General features: G+C 51.1%; 2 protein-coding genes across 5 annotated transcripts; one reads left to right on the top strand and one right to left on the bottom strand.

Annotated features, from left to right (window-relative positions):
• On the bottom strand, positions 1-7,113 carry DPCD (deleted in primary ciliary dyskinesia homolog (mouse)). The gene is made up of 6 exons (XM_063163346.1): positions 7,037-7,113; positions 6,712-6,792; positions 6,000-6,124; positions 5,068-5,201; positions 1,344-1,446; positions 1-203 (listed from the first exon to the last, which is right to left on the bottom strand). The coding sequence occupies exons 1-6, from the start codon at positions 7,098-7,100 to the stop codon at positions 99-101; spliced, it is 612 nt and encodes a 203-aa protein (XP_063019416.1). The 5' UTR covers positions 7,101-7,113; the 3' UTR covers positions 1-98.
• Positions 7,114-7,185: 72 nt separating this feature from the next.
• On the top strand, positions 7,186-18,791 carry POLL (DNA polymerase lambda). 4 transcript variants are annotated; one of them, XM_063163342.1, is made up of 9 exons: positions 7,186-7,332; positions 8,491-8,634; positions 8,890-9,184; positions 9,800-9,962; positions 12,471-12,794; positions 13,360-13,533; positions 14,444-14,572; positions 16,522-16,690; positions 16,991-18,791. In XM_063163342.1, the coding sequence occupies exons 2-9, from the start codon at positions 8,520-8,522 to the stop codon at positions 17,353-17,355; spliced, it is 1,734 nt and encodes a 577-aa protein (XP_063019412.1). In that variant the 5' UTR covers positions 7,186-7,332; positions 8,491-8,519; the 3' UTR covers positions 17,356-18,791. The 4 variants fall into 4 exon arrangements, with proteins under 4 accessions (XP_063019412.1, XP_063019409.1, XP_063019411.1 ...); XM_063163339.1 differs by having other exon boundaries at positions 7,187-7,332; positions 8,887-9,184; XM_063163341.1 differs by lacking the exon at positions 7,186-7,332 and adding an exon at positions 7,506-7,561 and having other exon boundaries at positions 8,516-8,634; positions 8,887-9,184.
• The last annotated feature ends 1,370 nt before the right edge of the window (positions 18,792-20,161 follow it).

The raw sequence follows: 20,161 nt of genomic DNA, 5'->3' as shown, positions 1-20,161 counted from the left end.
TTTACAACAGAACCCATTTTTATTAGATAAGGCAAAATAAACACCATGAAGCTGTGCCAGAGAGCTGCCCCTCACCTCAACCTCTTAGCAGCCACTGCCTACTGGGTCTTACAGTCTCCATCCCCACTGTTAGCTGCCTTTATCTTCTTCAGCTCCTTTTGCAGCTGCTCTTCTGCAGCCAGGATCTCCTTCGGCTTCTGGTACTGTAGGACAGAGAGAAATGCCCTTAGTGCTCCTGAACTCCTGTTCAGCCTCTGCTCCAAGCAGACCAACTGCAGCCTGTTGCTGCCAGCCCAGCAAGGGCCCTCCTGCCAAGGGAGGCCTTGCCCTTACCAGCAGCCTCTGAAGCCCATTTAGAGAGGTGGTGCCATCAGGCTAAAGACATTTGCCAAGTTCTGGAGTGTCTTTTATGGTGCAAGTAAAACTTTCCAGTTAGGTGTGGAATCTTGGCCCCCACCAACCCCTCTGGAATATCCTGGCAAGCAGATCCTTGCTGTGCTCACTGACCATATGATCACAAGTGTTTTATATATACATATATAATATATATGTATATAAAATATGCATTATTTTTTTTTATGCAGAGAGAAGGAAGAGTTGCAGTTCCTCTGTCTTCCCCTCAGAGGCCTCTCACCCAGCTGCAGCTTAGTGGTGGATGCAGGTGCTTTTTGCAAGGTTTGGCCAGTAGCAAACAGAAGCTCAGGAGGACTCAAGGTGCTCCTCTTGGCCCACCTCCTCTGCACGTGCAGCCCAGGTCTGCTGCCAGGTTTCTCATGGAGGGTGTGCCCTCTGTGTAGCTGAGTCTGCACTGAATAAGGCAAACACCTGTTGCTCAAAAGCATCTGTCTGCTCCTTGCAACAAGAAGTTGCAAGTGTGTCCATGTTCCTAGTCTCTTGCTTCTGCCATGTGTCAGGAAGTGTTCCCTCTCTGACACAAAGCAGCAGGTGATTATTTTTTATTGTACTGTTTTAAGACTCTGAGACCTCAAAGTGCAGCAGGTCCTTGGGCTTTTATGCTCTGAGACAAGAGAAACTTAATGTCCCTGAGAGTGGAGGCTTGCTCAGGCTTGAGGGAGATAATACATGGAAAACAGGGCACGACAGACACTCTTCCACCTGCATGTCACCTTGAGCAGCAAGCGGGGCCTCTCCTGCCACCTGGGATCTCTTGGCTAGTGTCAGCACGCCCCGTGTAATCTGAAACTCCCACTGTCTATGTGACAGAGAAGGAGCTGCATGGGTGACCCTCAGCTCTGCTTCATTTCCCCACATGTAAGAACTTTAGCTTCTTTGTGGACATAAAGAGAAGGGCAGAGTGCTGATGTGCATGGTTAAAACCTCACCGTGATGATCAGGGTGTTGTTGGCATGGGTGAAGCTCAGGGCAGCTGCATCCAAGGGGAGGTGATATCGGTCCAGATCAGGAATAGAGAACTTTTTATAGTACCTACAAATGAGAGAGGAGACAGAAATAAGGAAGGTGGGGTTTCTATTCTGCCACTAGGAGTGCTGAGACACAGCCTGCTGGTCTGCAAAGTGTACATGAGGACAACAGACCTCTCAGGGTTGGCAGCAGGCCCTTGTGCCATGTTGTGTGCCTGCCGATGCCCCTAGGTTAGCAGGAGCACTAGAAACCAACCTCCAAACTGGAAACCAGAGCTGGCAAAGTCCTGAAGAGCTCTGGTGTGTGACAGCAGGCTTGGTGCCTCCAGCATGCCTGTATGTGTAGTGCCAGCTAAGTTTAGACTACTCAGCCCTACCAAGGTGTTCCTTGTCTTTTTCCTTGTCCATGGCCTCTCATTCCCTCTAAGTAACAGCTTCCTTTAGCTTTTGTCAAAATAGCTGTCAAAGCTCTTGTGCCATGTAACTTTCCTCTGTGATGCACCATTTTGTGTTGCAATCCTTCCTAAACCCTTCTTTTTAACTTCTTGCTGCACTTCCTAGGTAGCTTCTTGCTTTGGTGGCATGGTGGTGCTCATGCATACCCCGGGCACAGATCTCCAGGTGTAACTGCCCACAACCACCTGAGCCTCTGCTCTGCAGCATCTCCATGCAGCCTGCATGGTGGCTGTGGTGCTCCTCTGCACTTACAGCTCTCCTAGTTCCCTCCCTGGTTTCTATCCCAGTCTTCCAGTAACCTCTCACAACCAAGCACAGGACAGAGAGGTTTTTGCCAGGTAAGAGATTTTCTAAGACTGTGGAGCCAGAACGCAGTAGACCTGTGTCTGTGTTTGCCTGAGATCTTCTGTGCTTGGCATTGTTTGCCTTGCATCTACAGCTTCTCTCTGGGGCTGTACCAAATACACTGGCTGGTGGTCCTGTGCCCACCCAGAGGCAGGGCTGGGTTCTTAGTCTCTTCCAACACTCTTGTGGGCAATCCTCTCCAAGGAATTAGCCTGTAGCTGGTACTGAGGTGCCTGTAGCAGAATGGGAATAGGTAGTGGCTGCTACCATGAGGGGTGGTTCTCAATTCAGCTGGCCGTGTGTGAGGCTTGGCCTCTCGAGCTACCTCTGCCCAAAGTGCAGTTTATTTTCCAAGTCACGGTGAAAACAGCTACAAAGGGCAAATGGCTTTCCCGGTGCAGTGGGAGGAATGTACATGGCTTGTTACCGCAGGGCTCAAACCGTTCTGTGTTGTCACTGCTGTCGGTATTTGGAAAAGGTGGCAGACATGGATAATAAGGGAGATGTCAAAGGTTAAACAGCAGAGATTAGATGAACACAAAGACATGTTAAGGAAGTGTTAACTTCTTACCGATTAGACAAAAAAAAAGCAGTACACAGAAAAAAACCCACTGTTTCAAAGGGCCTTGGGAGTCATCAATGAAACAGCAGCATTCTGCTGCCCCAGGACTAAGGAGAAGGGGAGAAGAATGGCTTTGGCTGGCCTCAAACTAAAATCTGTGACAAGATCAAAGGAAACCAGATCTGCCTTGCCAACCCCTCCTCCTCCTAACATTACCACTGCCTCTCACTACAATAATTGAATCAGGTTTGGTGTTTGGGGAGGTGGCTTTCTAGGTTTGTTTTTAGAGTTCAGTTTAATGGATTTATTTTACAGCAAGAGGTTTTAAGCAAATCCCACTTGAGCAGCCCTTGCCGTGGCCAGAGGGAACAGAGTGACTGGTGGAAGTGAAGAGCTCCTGTCTGGGCTGGGGAGGTAGCTGATGGGTGGTTATCCCAGCCAATGCAAGCTGATTCTCTGCCCTCTCCTCTCACCCCATGGCCAAGGGGCAGTATTACACTCTGAGCCCGAGTCCTGGCCCGTGATCCACAGTCCGTATGTGAAATCACCTCTATTATTTTCCTACTGGAAACCCACTTTTTGTTAGCCCGTAGGGAAAACTGCTACTGGTATGCTGAGAATTTAGAGCTGAGCTACTTAGTAGTGACTTGGCAGCCCATCCTGTTACTTGTGCCTCTGGCTGGCGGTCAGCACAGCTCTGTTGCTCAGAAGCAGCATGGCTGACTTCCAAGGCTTGGAGAGGCTCCGAGGCTTCCTTTCTCTCCCGTAGTGATGTGCGCTCTCTCTGTGGATTCCATGCTGCTGTTGCTATCTTGGAATTAGTTGCTGAGTGGTGCCTTGCCCTGGCTGAGACCCAGGAGAAATGATCTAAGATATCCTGGAGCCTGTACTAAGTGTGCTAGTGCTGGTGTCTGTCCCTGCTCCCTACTGACAGCAACGTCATTCTTGTCCTCAGTGAGGTGGCTTTCAGCTTTAATTCTAAAAGTCCTTAACTGTCAGACACAGGCCATGAGTTGCTGTGGGGTCCTCTGGCACCAGTCTGTGAGAGAACAAGTGTGAGCTGCTCATGGAAGACTCTCCTGAGAGCAGTACAAAAGAACCAGATGTCAGGTAGGCCATAGGTAAAGCCTCAGTGCTACATTATAACCTTATGGCACCTAAGCAGGAAATTCCCACATACACACAACTATCAGTAGGACTGGGAGTAGATAAGCCTGTCTGTGACAGTATGTGGTTGGATTTAGGATCAAGTACTCCATTCCTGTCCTAGCTCCACGGATATCCATGTGTGGCTGATGGGAATCTCATTCATCTTTTGCTACGTGGGTCTCCCTACTAAAGCACCACTGTTCTGTGAATCCCTCTGTGTGCATTTAGGCCAACATCTTTCTGTATTAGAGGTGTAATTTCTTGCTGTTTCTATAGGTTAACTTTCCTCTTCCCAGCCTTCTGGTTTTGAGCCCCCAGGTGTGCTGATGTGCAGAGCTCCAGCAGCCCTTTGCCGGGAGACTCGAGGGCGCTGCTTCGCGAAGTCCTCGGCAGCAGAGGGGCCGCAGTTCTGTGCCGACAGCACCACCTAGAGCCACTTCCATCAGCTTCCCTTGTGTTCCCAAGGCTCGTTCCGTGCACTCACTTCCCAATACTACAGCTCGTCTTGGCTTATCTGAAGCTGTAGATGCTTTGGGACACGGTGTGTATTTCATTCCATGTGAGATGCCATGTATTGACACTGCAAAATGTGGCTTTAACAACATTTTCTGTTTTCATCCTCCCATCTCAAATCTCTCTTGGCAGAACACTTGTGGGGCTTCCTTCCCAGATTCAGTCTGCCTTTTTTTGCTTGCTACCTCCAGATCATATTACTGGCACTGTGACTATTGGACATGCTTATGCAGGGAGATCTGTTTGGGTGCCCACGATTTTGCTTTCCATGTTGAATCCTGCAGCATTCTGAGATGCAGTGACTAAAATGAGAGAGAGAAAATGGAATATTCTAGCTTCAAGAAGTCTGCAAGGCTCCTACTTTATTTTTCTGAGAAAGTGATATTTGACAGGGTAAGAACACTGCAAGCACCACCCTACAGGAGCCAAGATGAGTTTGCAATGGCCAATGCAGAGCTTGGGGGGCCCTACTTGCAAACGTGTCTGAGGCAGCTGGGAGTGGAAATTGGGCAGCAGGAGACATGTGCTGCAAGGTGAGGCCCCTGAGCCCTGGCACACTGGGACAGAAGAGGGGACAGCCCCCTGTGCCATCACTAGCCTGCCCCCTGTGCCTGCCCACCCCAGGGGACTGTCAGCACCAGCAGTGCTGTCCTTACTGACTTCTTGTTGGTGGTCCGGATGACGCAGCAGCGCTGCTCCTCCTCCACGCAGACGCTGTAGACCTCTTTGGGGTAGGGGAGGTTACGGATCCGCCACTGGAAGCTGCTCAGGGTATCCTTCCTCATGAAGATGGGCTACAGCAAACAAGTACCTTTAGCAAGGCCCCTCCAGCTGTCTCCTCTCCTCCCTGTCTCCTTCCTCTACTACCTTGTGAGACTCCACATGGGGATAGCTGTTCTTTCACACTGGAGCATTAAGGAGTAACTGAAGAAACTGCCTGAGCACCACCTTCCTACAACTACGTTGCTCTGCCTTTGCCCAGGACACTGCTTGCAGGAGGCTGAAAGTGTTTACTCAGGAAGCCTTGCCAGTACAGGGTTACAGGGTCACAGACAACCAAATACTGAGCTCTGCCTGCTCTAGGAACCTGCTGGATTCAGTCCTAGCTCTGCCCCAGTTTGTGGTGCAGAGCTGTGCTTGTGTTTCAGACACACAGCTTCTGAAAAGATGATGAGAGACTAAACCAGCTGTGCCCTCAGCTAGAGGGGTATGAAGATGAAACAAGCTGTGCCCTATTAGGGAGCAGCCTGCTATGCACTGCCTGTGCCTTTCATTGCTATCACCTTTGTTTTCTATCCCCTGACTTGTCCTGGCACTGGCCTTCCTGTCACCCTGCTCTTTCAAGACAGGATAGCAGTTGGCCAACACAGCAGTACAGTTTCGTTTCTTAAGGAAACTACAAATGTCTTGAAGACTCCTAAAAACCTAAGCTGTGCCTTCTTTCTACTCAGCCCTGCAGTTCTGGGGTGATTTGTAGCAGAGTGCTGGCTGCTTTAAGGCTGTCTCTTGGTGATCTGCACTCTACCAACTACTGCTGTAAGGACAAGACAAGGCAGTTTTAGTTGCAGTGGTACCTGCAGACCCTTACATACATTTGAGCTGCTCTCTGTTATAAGCTCTGACTCCAGTGCTCCCAGGAGTGGCGAGGTTGGCTCTCCCACTTCCACCTGCCACTTGCCCGTGCCCCCAAGGGTGTTCTTCTCTCGCCATTTTCTACCTGGGGAAGAGAGAAGGAGGATTTTAATTCTTCTGCTCTTCAATAACTCCAGCACCTGACTGCAAAAGCTGCCCAGCACACTGAGATGATATGAATACATGTATCTTAATTCCAGTAATTTCGGTCTTGGTGTGAGTTGATCTGCTAGTTGGCCTATTCCTAGGTCAGACATTCTGTGCTGAATGCCTCTCTTTTGCTACTTGGTGCTGAAGCCATGGTGGGGTTGCGACAGGTGCTGTGCTGCAGCTGATGTGGTTTTGGACAGGAGCCATAAACAAACACTTTGTTTGTGGTAGCAGAAGCCACCAAAAAGCGTATTTCAGCCCTTCATGTGGTACAGACTTGGTGCCTGGCACCTATGTTGGCAATCCCATCTAGTCCATCCTAGTGTGTTGTGACAGAGGGGGTGTTTGGGGGAGATCCTGGGCGACAGCAAGGTCTGCTATGCCATGAAAGTCAGAGAAGCCTGGCTGCAAGCTGGACCCTACAAAATTCTGCTACAGACATGCCTGTCTCCCAGAATAGGCAGGGATGATTTGTTCCTGACTAGGTGGTACAGACCCACTGCCCTGCAGAGCAACACTTACTTATTAACTGGCCAGTCTTAATGTCGTACTCTTCGGCCATCTCCTTCCCATCCTCGAACAAGTAGTGGATCTTCCGCTTCCCTAGAGGCAAGGCAGGTGGTGAGAGGAGACGGGATACACCTATCCCTGGGTAAAGGGCTCTGCCCCACTGCCTGGGGCCCTATCCCATGGTCCGGGACCCCGTCCCACCGCCCGCATTATGGCCTTGTGTCCTTCCCTGGGGCCCGGGCTGCGGGGCTGTGCCCAGGAGCGCTCCCCTCCGCGCCCGCTCGCTGCAGGACCACCCCTCACTGCGCGGCTATCCCGATCCTCGCCCCGCGGTTACCGTCCTGCACCAGCGCCGTCTTGCCGGCCGCCCGCAGCCGCTCCAGCCAGCTCGGCACCGCCATGGCGGCCGCGCCGTCGCCGCGGCAACGCGGAAACTTCCGCCCGCCGCCCGGAAGCGCTTCCGGCCCGGCCGAGCCGAGCGCGGCCCTGCCCGGCCCCGGGCCCGCGCTCCTTCGGGGCCTTTCCCCTCGGCTCCCCCGGGCACAGCCGCGAGTCTGGGGGGTCGTTCTTGCCAGTCCCGGGTTGGTGGCCTTGAGACCTTGGCGGTCTGAGGAGGCTGACAAGGCAGGTTCGGTGCGTTGTGGTTTATAGGAGTTCAAATACAGCCTGCAGAAACACACTGCCCAGCCCTGCAGCGGGCTTGGGCACCCTGAACCTTGGCGGGCTTTTGGTGGGGGCTTTTGCTTTATCTTATAGAAAGGATTACTGTTTCCAGAGGGCTTTTTTTTGTTTTGTTTTGGTTTTTTTTTTTTTTTTTTTTTTTTGGTTAAAACGTCCTGAAAACTGAACCGTTTCAGCGAAGGTGAGTTTTAGAAATGTAGCGGGATTTCTGTTCCCATGGAGCTGAACTCTTCCTCACAGAAGTGAGGACTTGAGTCGAGCTCTGGGTTGGTCTTCAGAGGATTATGTTTAGTGTTCAAATGAGAAGTTGACCATAGCAGGAAGCCATGGCCCGATGGGACCATTTTCAGCTTTTCCAGGTTGGGTAGGATAGGTTTGTGGTGGACTGTGTGTGAGAACTGTAAGAGAAACACGGAGTGCTGCACAGAGAGGAAACCAAGCTGGTGTGAACTCAGCGCCGCAGCCACAGGGAGGGGGCTGTTGGGATATGCAGTGATTTGGGGCTTGTTTGGGCTACAAAAAACTGAGCTTTCTTGTGTCCTGGTAGTTCAAGCTCCAAAGTTTGCATTTGCAAGGCTTGTCATGGTAAAGCTACAGTTGTACCCATGTTGAACTTGGCTAGTTAATCTTTAGTAATTTGCTATTTCCAGATGAAGCCAAATTGGGAATTTTCCTCTTGTGGCTGTGTGAAACACTTGGTGTCAATCAGAGTTTTGTCTCATAGGTGACTGGATTTCAGCCCTGGCAGGAGAAGTGTTTCCCTCTTGGGAATGTGCTTAAGAAATGCCTGGGAAATAAAGTTGCTTCTTTAGGCTGAGCAGATAGAAGCTCTATACTGTTAAAATAGTTGAATGCTTTGCATTGTAAGAACTCAGCTGTAGAGGTTTCTAAGCCATTCAGGTATGGTTAACTTAAGTGACTTTCTGATTTTGGTTTTCCTGACCTTGTGGGCTGCAATTCTTGATTCTGGTTGCCTCCCTCAAGCTGAGCATTTTTGGAAGGCAACAACAAAAAACTTCAGAACAACAAAGACAGTGAACAACATGAGTGAATCTTGAGTTGTGGTTAGGTAAGATCTAAGCAACCTTCCTCTTTCTTGTTTGTATTTAGCAATTGCTGCTACCTTTCCCACCAGGCCTATGGAGCCACGAGGGATTGTCAAAGCCTTTCCCAAGAGAAAGAAGGTGAGGGATGCCTCAGAGAAAAGCATCCCTCCAAAGATCCCGAAGGAGCAAGGAACAGAGACACCAGAGGGTAAGTCCTGTGTCCCTGTGATGCAGGATATAATTCTTACACCCAGTGTGTTAACTGCAAGTGCTGTTCCCCATGGGCTTTTTCTGGCCCTCAGTGTGTTTTCTGTAGTGATCATGGCCAGCTTGGTTTGGTGTGTCCTGCCGGAGCCCCCCAGGACTGCCTGCCAGGGCTGATGCCATCAAGTCCTGTGTGAGAGATGTAGCCCTGCTGGGTGGGGTTTCTGTTGTCACTGTGTCCCTGTGCTTTCCTCAGCAGAGTGGCTGAAACCAGTCGTTGCCTTCGTGCTGCAAGCCGGCATTGGCCAGGCCAGGGCCGAGATCTTCCGCAGGCAGATTGTGCACAACGGGGGCGTGGTTCACAGCCAGCTGTGCCCCGAGGTGACACACGTCATTGTGGCCGAGCACATGGACTGCCCCCGCGCCCTCCGGCTCCTCAGGCTCACCAAGCTGCCCCCGGGGCTGCAGCTGGTGAAGGCAGCCTGGCTTAGTGCCTGCATTAGGGACCAGAAGCTGCTGAGCACTGCTGGCTATGGCGTCTTTATCCCTCACAGGTAGGCAAATGCCACTCTGCCATTCCTCCCTGCATTTCCTCTGTCCTAAACTGAACAGCACTACAGTTTGAGCTCTGCTCAAAATCTTGGACTGCAACTCCTTGTGGCTTCTGTGAGCCTGACTCAAAGTTCTGTGTGGTAGCAAAACACATAATAGGGCCCAGAAGTACTGCCAGAAGTCCTGTCACTTGCTACAGGTGCTAAAGGCACCTCTTCCTGATCCATCAGTGATAACAAGATGTCTCTTAAAAATACCGAGGATTAAATACCGTTTCTTATTTATTGCAGATGAAAGGTAGAGAGAAATTGGAAACTAGGCACAAGAGGAAATAAAAAATGGAACAGCAGGCACAGATTAGGATCAGAATGTTTTGGCAATGTTTTGGAAAGAGAGTCTAAGAGTGAGGTAGGTAGGAGTGGAAGTTGCGGGTCAGCAAGGTAGATGCTAACTGGGGAGTTGAGCTAAAGCCAGAGTAATTAATCTGTGATCTGAGAGAGTACAATTCATGTGGGTTGTGTGGTCCATCCCAAAACATGCAGAAGGATTTCTTGGTCAAACTTCTGGGGGTTGAGAAGTCCTCCTTCTTCTGTACTGAGACATCTGATCCATGGCAGGTACCTGGAGGAGGAGGAATTCCAGAAAGAACAGCAGCAGATCCTGGACAGAGAAAAACTGCAGCCCCCAGCAGAGGAGGGAGCAGTGAAACCAAGCACTGAATCACAGCTGGATTCCTCACAGCGAGGCTTGGGCACCCTTGGGCAGCAGAAACTGGCTGAGGTGAGGCTTTCCTGCACAGATCCATCTCCTTGTGAGCAGATCCTGCTTGCTGTTTTTCCTGGCTAAGAGCATCCCTGCAGGGATACCATGTGAGATTTTCTCAGCAAAGGGAAGGTGTTTGGATGTTCCAGTGAGCCAGACTCAGGCTGTGGGCATGGTTACTGCTTCTTTTTGTCCTTTTTAGGTACTAAGAATAGAAACAGTGGCCCTAAATTGCTGTTGCCATCAGAACTTTCCAGCTGAAGCTGTCCTGGTGCTCTGATCAGGCCAAGGCTCACTATGGTGATAAACACTTATGTCCTTTTGAGGAATATTCCCTGTCTGAGAATATCTTCTTTTCAGGAAGCTGTCTCTGATATTTCATCCCATGCTCCTGCCTGAGCCATATGGGTCAGTTCTCCACTCCTTGGCAAACACCCTGTTCAGACACATGTTTGTACAGTGGATCAGGTTGCTACCAGAAGGATCGTGGAGGTGTTCTTGAAATATCTGTGTTGGGTTATTAGTGGCTTCTGCTGTGAGTCAGCATCTCTGGCCTGCTGTTAGCTTTTCTGCCTTTCTCTGCATTTTTGCTCAAATTTGCTGAGTTCTTCTTGGGCATTTGTGTAATTCAAATCTGTCTGTAGCAAAGTTACCTCAAACATCCCCAGCAGCTGCTTTGTATTACTGGCAACACAGTCCAAAATGTTGTTGCTCAAAGCCTGAAATTACTCTCACCTGGCAGCTCTCTGAGGGCACAAAAGCCACATTTGTAGACGTTTCAGTAAAATCCATTGTCCCAGGCTTAGATGTGTGTGACTTGAGGAGGAATGGGATATGTGATTTGGGGAGGAGTGGGATACTTGAGACCCAGCTGCAGCAATAAAGCTGAAACTTAGTTTAGAAGTAGTTTTTAAGCACAGAGTCTTTTCTAGCTTGGGTGGATGGTTTTTTCTCTAGAAGATGATGGGTGTCAGTGTTTTGTACTAAACAGAGACTGATCTGGGAGTGCTGCCTTTGGATGTAAACTCCTGTGAGGAAATCCTGTTACAGTCAGATTAGCAACCAGTTTTTGACTGGCATGCAGATGCAGTGGTTCTCTGCAAGGCAGCCTCTGTAAGCAGTGCCAGTTACTCTGTGAACCCAGAGCTGTCACCCCAGGCTGCCTGTCTCCCTCTCAAGTAGCCTGTTGCTACTAGCTGGTTTTGCACATGTGGTTGTAAAGAGTCCATCAGCTTTGCTGACAAAGTGTAGAGAGTCAGGGGTTTAAGGGCTTTTTCACCTCTGTGACACTGCTGGCCAGGAGGATGGGAATTACTTCCAGCTCCAGCTGCAGAGCTCTCTGTGTTGTGAATGGATAACATGCTCCTTTATATGCTTTTAAGGGGCTTACTGACTTATCTGAGCCTTTTGAGGCTTTGCTGCCCTTAGAGAGCAGCATCTGAAGGGAGTTGCATTTCAAGACAAATTAAACTAATTAAATCTATCAAATCTTCAATCTTACCCAGTTTTCGAAGTTATAAAACAAGACTGCAAAACAGATCCCATCTATGTGTCTTCAGACCTCCTACCTTCTCAGGCAGCAGAACCAGAGGCTGTAAGGATGTGGCTCTTCTTAGGCTCACACTCTGCTGAAACTCATAACAGAACATGGTGTGCTGCATGTAATTGCTGGACTGATCCCAAACAACCCTGCATCACTCAGAGTTACTTCCACAAGCTCTTGGATCTTCATAGACTCCTGTGTTTATACATCAGGGGAGATGGGGACCCCAGTGAGCAAAGCAGTCTCCAAAGTCCCTGTGTGGCTTTCCACTTCTATCCCCTTTTGTTCATTACCTGAAGCCGAGGCTCATTGTTTCTTAAGTCTACACAGAGGATTCTTAATGCTGAGGGTATCAGCAAATGCATACATTGGTTCTTTCTTCTGTCACTGAGGAATGTGGAGTCCTTTGTGTCATTCCTTCCTCCCCTTTTCTCTTGCAGATAGCCATGGGGAACATGAGGGGGTTTAAATTTACTACTCTTGTTAAGATTTTGTGTCTGTAAACTGAAAACAAAGTTCAGTGCCTATCTGCTGCCATCTGCATCATGGGGTTGAAGTTTCTGAGTCTGAATGTGAGAGATGTGCCTATGCTGCCACCAGATGAGCTAAAGGTTTTCCAGTGGGAGTAGGGAGTCAGCATCTCTGCCAGTCAGTGGTTTTGGCATTGTCATACCTTGCTGCTGGCAGCAATTGCTCACTTATTCAGTGTCTTACCTCAGGGCCTTGGCTGTAGGAGGAGCCTGGGTGCTTGAATCACAGGTAGACAGCAGTGTAGTCTCCTGTGCAGTGTGAGATGTGCATGTGTAGCTTGAGGTGTGAGGAACTGTGGTGTGCAGTTCTAGGGGTGGCAGTTGGAGCATGCTGTGCCAGGAGGGAGGGCGGTTAGTGCTCTGCTTTCCTAATCTCAGGAGTAGCTTGTGCCAAGGGTTTGTATTAGGCATGTACTTATTCTCACACGGCTGTTTTCTGATCTTTCCCTAAAGAAATACTCTGATGATGAAGACAGTGAAGGAGAAGATGCTGGTGTCACCCAGGGAGACCTGGAAGCATTGATTTCTGGCCACTACCCTGTGAAATCATCAGAGGAGATCAGTGATAGCTCTGACACAGTGGCCCAGCCTCCCAGCAAGTGGGTTTGTGCCCAGTCTTCCAACACCAAGAAGGAAAATCACAACCAGTGCATCACAGAGAAGCTGGAAGTGCTGGCAAAGGCTTACTCTGTCCAGGGGGACAAGTGGAGAGCTCTGGGCTACTCCAAAGCAATCAATGCACTTAAGAGCTACCACAAACCAGTCACCTCCTACCAGGTAAAACACCTCCCCAGGGGGTGGAGCAGGGAAATGGACCTTCCATGGAAGTTGTATAACAAGTGCAAGTTGAGAATTATTGACCACACACAGTGTTTGCAGAACAGTAGAAAAATGGAATCTGAGCCTTTTAGGGCCAGATCTGGACACTCTCCTTAGACACAATGCAGGGACATTTTCACCTTCCTCTTCATCAACAGCAACTGGCCATTGATAGTGATAACATGTAAAACTGGCTGGATAGGAGTCTTGGGGGCTGTGGCAATCCAGCAGTTCAGTGTGTTCATGTTTCAGTCCCATTCTGCAGGCTTGTCCTTTTCCAATTGAATTGATCAGCCAAGGTAAGCCTGGGCTAGAGAGGAGACCACCAGGCAAGACTAGTCCTGCCATGTAACCTCCACTCATCAAATGACTAACCAGGCTCAGAGTCAGTAGCAGCTCCCCAGCTTGTCCATGATCTTTGCTTTTCCTGTAGCAGCTCTGGTTTCTTTCTAGGAAGCCTGTAAAATCCCTGGGATTGTCTATGATCTTTGCTTTTCCAGTAGCAGCTCTGGTTTCTTTCCAGGAAGCCTGTAAAATCCCTGGCATTGGGAAACGGATGGCAGAGAAGATCCTGGAGATCTTGGAGAGTGGGCACCTGCGCAAGCTGGATCACATCAGTGAGAGTGTGCCTGTGCTGGAGTTGTTTTCCAACATCTGGGGAGCAGGGGTCAAGACAGCTCAGATGTGGTACCAGCAGGTAAGTTCAGTGCCTTACACAAGATGCTCTCTGGTTATGGTTTGAAGACTGCTGCTGAGTGTAGGAGATTTACTTTCACAAATAGTTTTTAATTGCTGATATCTACAGGTCAGATTTAAATCTGTTTTTTTGGGGAGGAACTATGAGATTGGGTCCCATTGTGTCTCAGCACCCTGCTGAGACTTTAGTTGTGCTGGGATTGGTAAAGGACAAAGATGTGGAGAAGAGGAATGGGAGACATTCTGCCTCTGCTCTAGCATCACTTTTTGGAGCTCATGTCACAGTAGTCATGGCAATGATGTTGCTACGACCCAGGCTTGAATCAGGACATGTTGGCCATGAGACCTCCTGATGCAGTTGCTGACTGTTGGCCTGTAGCTGTCAGAGTAGCCATCCATTTTGTCTCAAAGTTAGAAGAATGAGGTTGAAATAATTGTGCCAACAGGAGCAGCCCAAACCACTGGGTGGGTTCCTTCTTTAAAAACAGTTTGTCTCCTGAGCATGAGCTATTGAAGCCTGGTTTCCTGTAGTGTTTGTTTTGTGACTGGATTCTTGACTTAAAAACACATTTGTGTTCATGCTGTCAGCTTTCCTTCATTGGGATGTTGTGGGTGTTGTTCTTTTACCTGCATTGCATGTTTTCCTTCAGGGTATAGAGACACCATGCCTTAAGAGCAGTAGCCTTCTGTCAGAGGAGGGGTGGACATTAGAGGTGTGCATGGATAGTGCCATTGCCTAAATCCCTTCTTTTAGGAACCAGCCCTAAAGTGTTCTTTACATGTGATCTCAGAAGCTGTGACTAGGCCTGAACTTGAGACAGGCTAAATACAATCTTCCCAAATCTTGGTGGAAAGTGTGTGAAGAGCAAAGTCGTGGCAGATGTGTGAATATCACACCTGGTCTGCTCTAGGGTTTCCGGACGCTGGATGACATCCGCAGCAAGGCCGCTCTGACCAGCCAGCAGGCCGTGGGGCTGAAGCACTACGCGGATTTCCTGGAGCGCATGCCTCGGGAGGAAGCTGCAGAGATAGAGCAGACTGTGAGTAGCTTGGCCACAGGCCCTCAGAGTGCAGTACCTGCTGGGACCTGACAGGAGAGTACATGCTGTGGAAATAGCCCTTGTGTTAGAGCTGAACTCTTCAGCCTCTCCTCTGCCTGGGGTCAGTGCTTGGGGAACCCTTTTTGGGCATGGGCACACAAGGCCTCTACCTTGCCTCATAAGAAAGTTCAGTCTGAGTGCCTGGCAAGGAGGAGGATACTTCACTGGGATTAGTCCTACACAGTGCTTTGAAGAAGGCTGCATGTGGCATGGTGGGATAAGCAGGTTCCCAGCTCTGCTTTCTTGCCTCCCATCATGTCTGGAATGTCTGCTTTCAGCTGAGGTGTCCCTGGTGCTGCTCCTTCAAAGGAGCTGTGAGCACCTTGTGGTCTAGTTGTCAGTTAGAGAACAGAGGGTGGATATCCTTGGTGGAAGCAAAGGGGATCCAGGCTGCAAATGAGTGCTGCTTGCTGTAGGATGCTGTGGCACTCCATGACTGTGGGGTGCTAAGCCAGTGTTCCCTAATGTGAGCAGAGAGCCTGGGGGACACACTGTCATTGCTGCCCCCGTGCTCTCCAGTCACCATGGAAGCAGCAGCCAGTGTGACCCTGTCACTCGGCCACAGGGCCTGGCCATGAAGAATACCTTCCTGCCAGGCTCCTGCTGGGGTGTCACTCCTGTGGGCCGGATTAGCCATTTTGGTGGTGAGTGGTCCCTTTCCCAGGCAGGCTGGCCTGAGGAGCTGGCTCTTGGGAGTGGGTCTATTGTTATCTTGATGGGATTACTGTGCTTCCCTCCATACACACGCACACACCTCTGATCCAGGCCCTGGAGAGAGAATGAGGGATTAGTCACTGTCTGTGCTGCCTGTCACAGTGAGATCTGAGGAGCTTTTAGGCTCTCGGGTGGGGCTGGGAGTTTTCTAGAAATCTTCATTTAAAGCCAGAAGGGGGGCAGAAACACCAGAGGAGGGCTTGCTCCGCATGAGAAAGGCTTGTGGCTTCTTGGAGCACCTTTGGGGCAAAGGTTAATGGGTTTATCTCTTGCTAATGAAGGATGATCCCCAAGAGTGACAAGGGGCTGTGGGCACGGACACTGCCTTGCTGAACCCCAGCCTCTGTGATGGCCCCATCACCAGGAATTGCTGAGCCCCTCATTATTTGCTGCCAGCAGGGTGATTGGCACAATCAGGCCAAGAATACTTTAGGCCTGTCAGAGACTTTGGAGCCTTTCTTAAACATGTAATGAATGAAGCCATCAGAGTTAGCACTGTCTGCACAAAACAGGACCTGGGGTCCAGCTTGGAGAAGACTGTAATAGGGGAAGTTCTTATTATGTGTTTGATTGCTGGCAGCAGCATGTTGGCATCCCTTTGGTCTAAAATGCTGGGACAACTGTGCTTTTTCTGGGTCAGGAAGCCCAGCTCCCCTGCAGAGGCAGTGCTCCTTGCAGGAGTGAACTCCAAGGGGTACTCACAGATTTTCTGCTGTGTTGAATCCTGCTGGGGAGACTTCACAAGCCCAACTCTGTTTTTGAAACAGGGCCTGTGACCATCACCTGTTGGACTGATTTGCTTTGTGGGCAGAGCTGGTGAGCCTTGTTCTTGTAGGCCTGCTGAAAAACCTCTTATCTTATGCTGTCTCAGAAACTGAAGGCTCTGAAAGCTTGTGCAGTACTTTGCCCCTTCATATTCCTGCTTGTCCCAACCCAGTGCTCCCAAGAGCTGATGGTTGATCACTGTATGGTGTGGCATTGTGCGGGATGTTTGCAGGACTGGGTGGAGGCCGCTCTGGCTCACTCCTCCCCTGACAGCAGGCCGGCCTTCTTGGTGGGGCAGTGTGCCCTGCCTGCATCTGGAGATGCAGGACAGGCCTCAAGACAGGCACGAGATCCTTTGCTGCCTTAATGAAAAGGGCATGGTCTCTGACTCCTCATCCTCTTTCTTGAAGGTCAGACAAGCTGCCCTGGCCATCAAGCCTGGCCTCGTGTGTGTTGCCTGTGGCTCCTACCGTCGGGGGAAGGCCACGTGTGGAGATGTGGATGTGCTGGTCACTCACCCGGATGGGCAGTCTCACCGTGGCGTGTTCAGCAAGCTGCTCAGCAGCCTCCGCAGGAGCGGTAAGAGGGCAGGAAGCTGCTCTTAGAATGGCCATGGCAAGGAGGCAATGAGGTGGATGGCATTCGTTGAAGGATAGGTGATCACTACTCCTAAGGATGGGACATCTTGTTAGTCCTTAAAATTACTGGACCTGGCTCAGCTGTAGTTTTAAGGAGGGATATTGCTGCAGCTCAGTGTGTTATCGCTGGTGTCCCACAGCACGTTGTGGGACACCTCTGCTGCTCTCTGGGCAGTGGGAAGTTCAGCATGGAGGTGTCCATCTACCCCTGAGCTCCTCTTGGCCTGTTCTCTCTTCCCAGGCTTCCTTACAGACGACCTGGTGAGTCAGGAGGACAACGGTGATCAGCAGAAGTACCTGGGCGTGTGCCGCCTGCCGGGGCCCGCGCGGCGCCACCGCCGCCTGGACGTCATCGTGGTGCCGTACCGGGAGTTCGCCTGCGCCCTGCTCTACTTCACGGGCTCGGCTCACTTCAACCGCTCCATGCGCGCCCTGGCCAAGAGCAAGGGCATGAGCCTGTCGGAGCACGCGCTCAGCTCGGCCGTGGTGCGGGGCCCTGGCGGTGCCAAGGTGGCCCCTGGGCACGCTCTGCCCACCCCCACCGAGAGAGATGTCTTCATTCAGCTGGGGCTGCCTTACCGCGAGCCCTCCGAACGGGACTGGTGAGGCCTGCGCGTCACCCCGGGCTTGTGCTGTGCTGCTGCTTGGAAGGATCTGATTTCCCCAGAGGTGGAAAGGCTCTGTGCTGCCTGCAGGCTGAGGAACATCTCCCAGCAAACTGGGGCTCCTTGCAAGCGTGAGGCCTGGCTGCTGGGCAGAGCTCTGTGGCTTCCTCAGCTCAGGCCGCGGGCTGGAACCACACTGGAAGTGCTCTCCTGGTGTGGCTACCAAAAGGGCTCGCTGCCCATCAGCTACCCTGGCCCTGCTCTCCCCAACTTTGGAAGACTGGGTTGCAGAACCTTGTGATCCAGCCCCTGACAGTGCTTGGGAACAAAGGAAGTGGGGTGCATCTTCCTCTGTATCTGAGCACTGACACTGTGAAATTTCTGTTCTGAGCTGTGAATGAAGGTAGCAGAGGTCTAGCTTGGTTCTGTGACAGGCCTTTCCTCCTCACTACTGCTGGCAGCTGCTACTGCAGGAGCCTCAAGGGGTTAACCTGTGCTGCTGCTGTGTCCTTCTGCTGTGTCTGAGCTGGTGTGTCCTTTGATGGGTCCCATTACACAGGGCCAGGCTGCTCTTGCTGCCTCCAGCTTTCCCTGATGCCAGATGAGTCTTGAAAGAGACATAGGGACCTGAGGTTCTGTACCTGCTTGCTCCCAGCCTCGTGTTCTGAGGATCCTCCAGATTTACTCAGAGCCCTGGTCTGGCCCAAGACCTCCTTTCTTAGTGCAGGAGAGGAGCAGAGCTCACAGCTTGGGGAGCTGTGCTCAGGAGAGATTTGAATGTATTGGCACTGAATGTAATCCAGCAGCACTGTGTGTCTGTCTGTAGGAGGCATGGAGACAGAGAAAAGCACAAGGAAATAGTTAATTTGGAACTGGGACAAAGCAAAACTTTTTCCTTTTTTTATGTGTGGAAGCCATGGAGTCATCTAGTCTTTGATCAGGGAAAGTGTGTGTGTGTTTGTGTATACAGGTGCATGTGGCTGGTCCCACCAGTTCCATGGGAGTGAATTTTATATCTCAAGAAACCTCAACTGTTTTATATTGTGGAGATGAATTTCCCAGGGACATTGAGTGCTCTGTCTGTTACAGGTATTGCAGTGGTTGCTCCTGTCAGAGGTGCCATGGTGGGCATTTCTGTGCCAGGCCTCCAGGGCTCTTGCTCCCTTGTGGGGGATCTGGCCCCACCAGGTACAGTGACAAAGCTGCATGTTTGCTGCTAGGGCAGGCACAAACCAGGTGGGTTTGCACATTTCTGTGTCTCCTGGGCACCAGCAGGGCTGGGGCTTTGCTAGGGTGACCCACACCCCAGCAGTGGCATTTGTCAACCCAACATTTCTGCTGGACACCTGGGGGAAATGAATGTCTTTTGGCATGTCTTGGTGCTTTGAAATTTGAAGTGTAACAAATAAATAAATAAATAAATCCCTTCTTACTTTTCCCTTGGTATCTCTGTCTTTTTGCTCTCTGCACTGTGACTGTTGGGACTTTCTCCTGTGGCTTACCAGGAGCTCCTGTGCTGGTCCATTTCCCTGGTTTCAGTGGAGGTGGAGAACACACAGTCACACTGTTGGACCACACTTCTGGCTCTCAGGGCAGGCAGCTGCTGTTCCTGGAGCACTGAGGCTGCTTCTCTGTGGGACCATGTGCTGAAGGCATCAGCAGTGGTATGGGAAATAGGCACTGCTTGCCCCCAACTCCTTCCCCTTTGTCATCCCTCCTCCAGGGCTACAGTTCACACCCAGGTAGCAAAGGGGTGCTGCAGCAGCGCCTGACCCTGCTGTTTGTCCTGCTTTTATTTAGGGAGAGGCTGGGCTAGACTTTGTGCCCACCCCCTTGGGAAATGTCAGGGGGTGGCCCTAGGACATATGTGTCACGTAGAGGCCACTGGGGCAGAAATCCCACCGGTCCCCTGCTCTGTGAGGGAATGAGCCTGATGTCTGTCTGTCCCCTCCCACCCCACAAATCCCTGCCCAGGAGCTTTGGAGGGGGCAGAGGGCCCTCATGTGGCTAACTGCAGCCAGGTGGGTCACGGATGGATAAGGACCATTTCTCTTGGGTGTAGGTGTGGGGGTTGAAAGGGGCAGGAGTGCAGGAGCACAAGGAGCTTGTCCAGAGCAGCTGGAGGCTGACCTTTCTGGATGTTGCTTCTCCCTCATCCTGGTGCAAGGGGAGAAACATGAGGGGCTGGGCCGTGCCACTGTGAGTCAGCCCTGCCCTGGGCAGAGGGGACAGAGTTGCCCCACACATGCTCCTCTCTGTACCTCTAATCCCTCACCACCCCCTTATAACAGCCCACCTCCTGCCTCTTCTAAACCACAGCATGCCCCACTTGGCAAGAAGGTACAAGGGGTGGGGTCCTGGGGTGTCTGGGAAGAGGTGGGTGCTGAGTCCCCAGGATCAGTGCAGGCAGGGAGAGCAAACATGGTTTTAGGCATCTCTAACGAGGTCTTGCCTGGTTTCTGCTTCCCAGGAAGAGGCTTCAGCTATTCCCTCTCCCCAGCACACCCCCTCCCGCTCTCCCTGGCTGTGAGTCTGATCATCCTGAAAATTAAAAATAAAACAAAAAGCAGCAGCACTTAGAGACTGAGTGGAAAGTCGTGGAGCTGGGACAGGCCCTCAGGTTCTGATGCAGAGCCCCTTGCTCCCACTCTGCCATCCCTGTACCCTGAAGGTGAGTCTAGATTGGGATCTCAGGCAATTCCTGTCCCCCCAACAAGCATCTCTCTGCCTCTTTCATTGAAAAGGAAGAAAATCTCTGGACAAAGAAAAAGCTCTGGGTGATAGGCAGCCCTTCCCACTCTGCTCCC

This window comes from Melospiza melodia, chromosome 9, assembly GCF_035770615.1.
Source record: "Melospiza melodia melodia isolate bMelMel2 chromosome 9, bMelMel2.pri, whole genome shotgun sequence".
Classification (NCBI taxonomy): Eukaryota; Metazoa; Chordata; class Aves; order Passeriformes; family Passerellidae; genus Melospiza; species Melospiza melodia.
The sequence above is the reverse complement of the archived record's forward strand: the minus strand, read 5'-3'. Positions and strand labels throughout refer to the sequence as shown.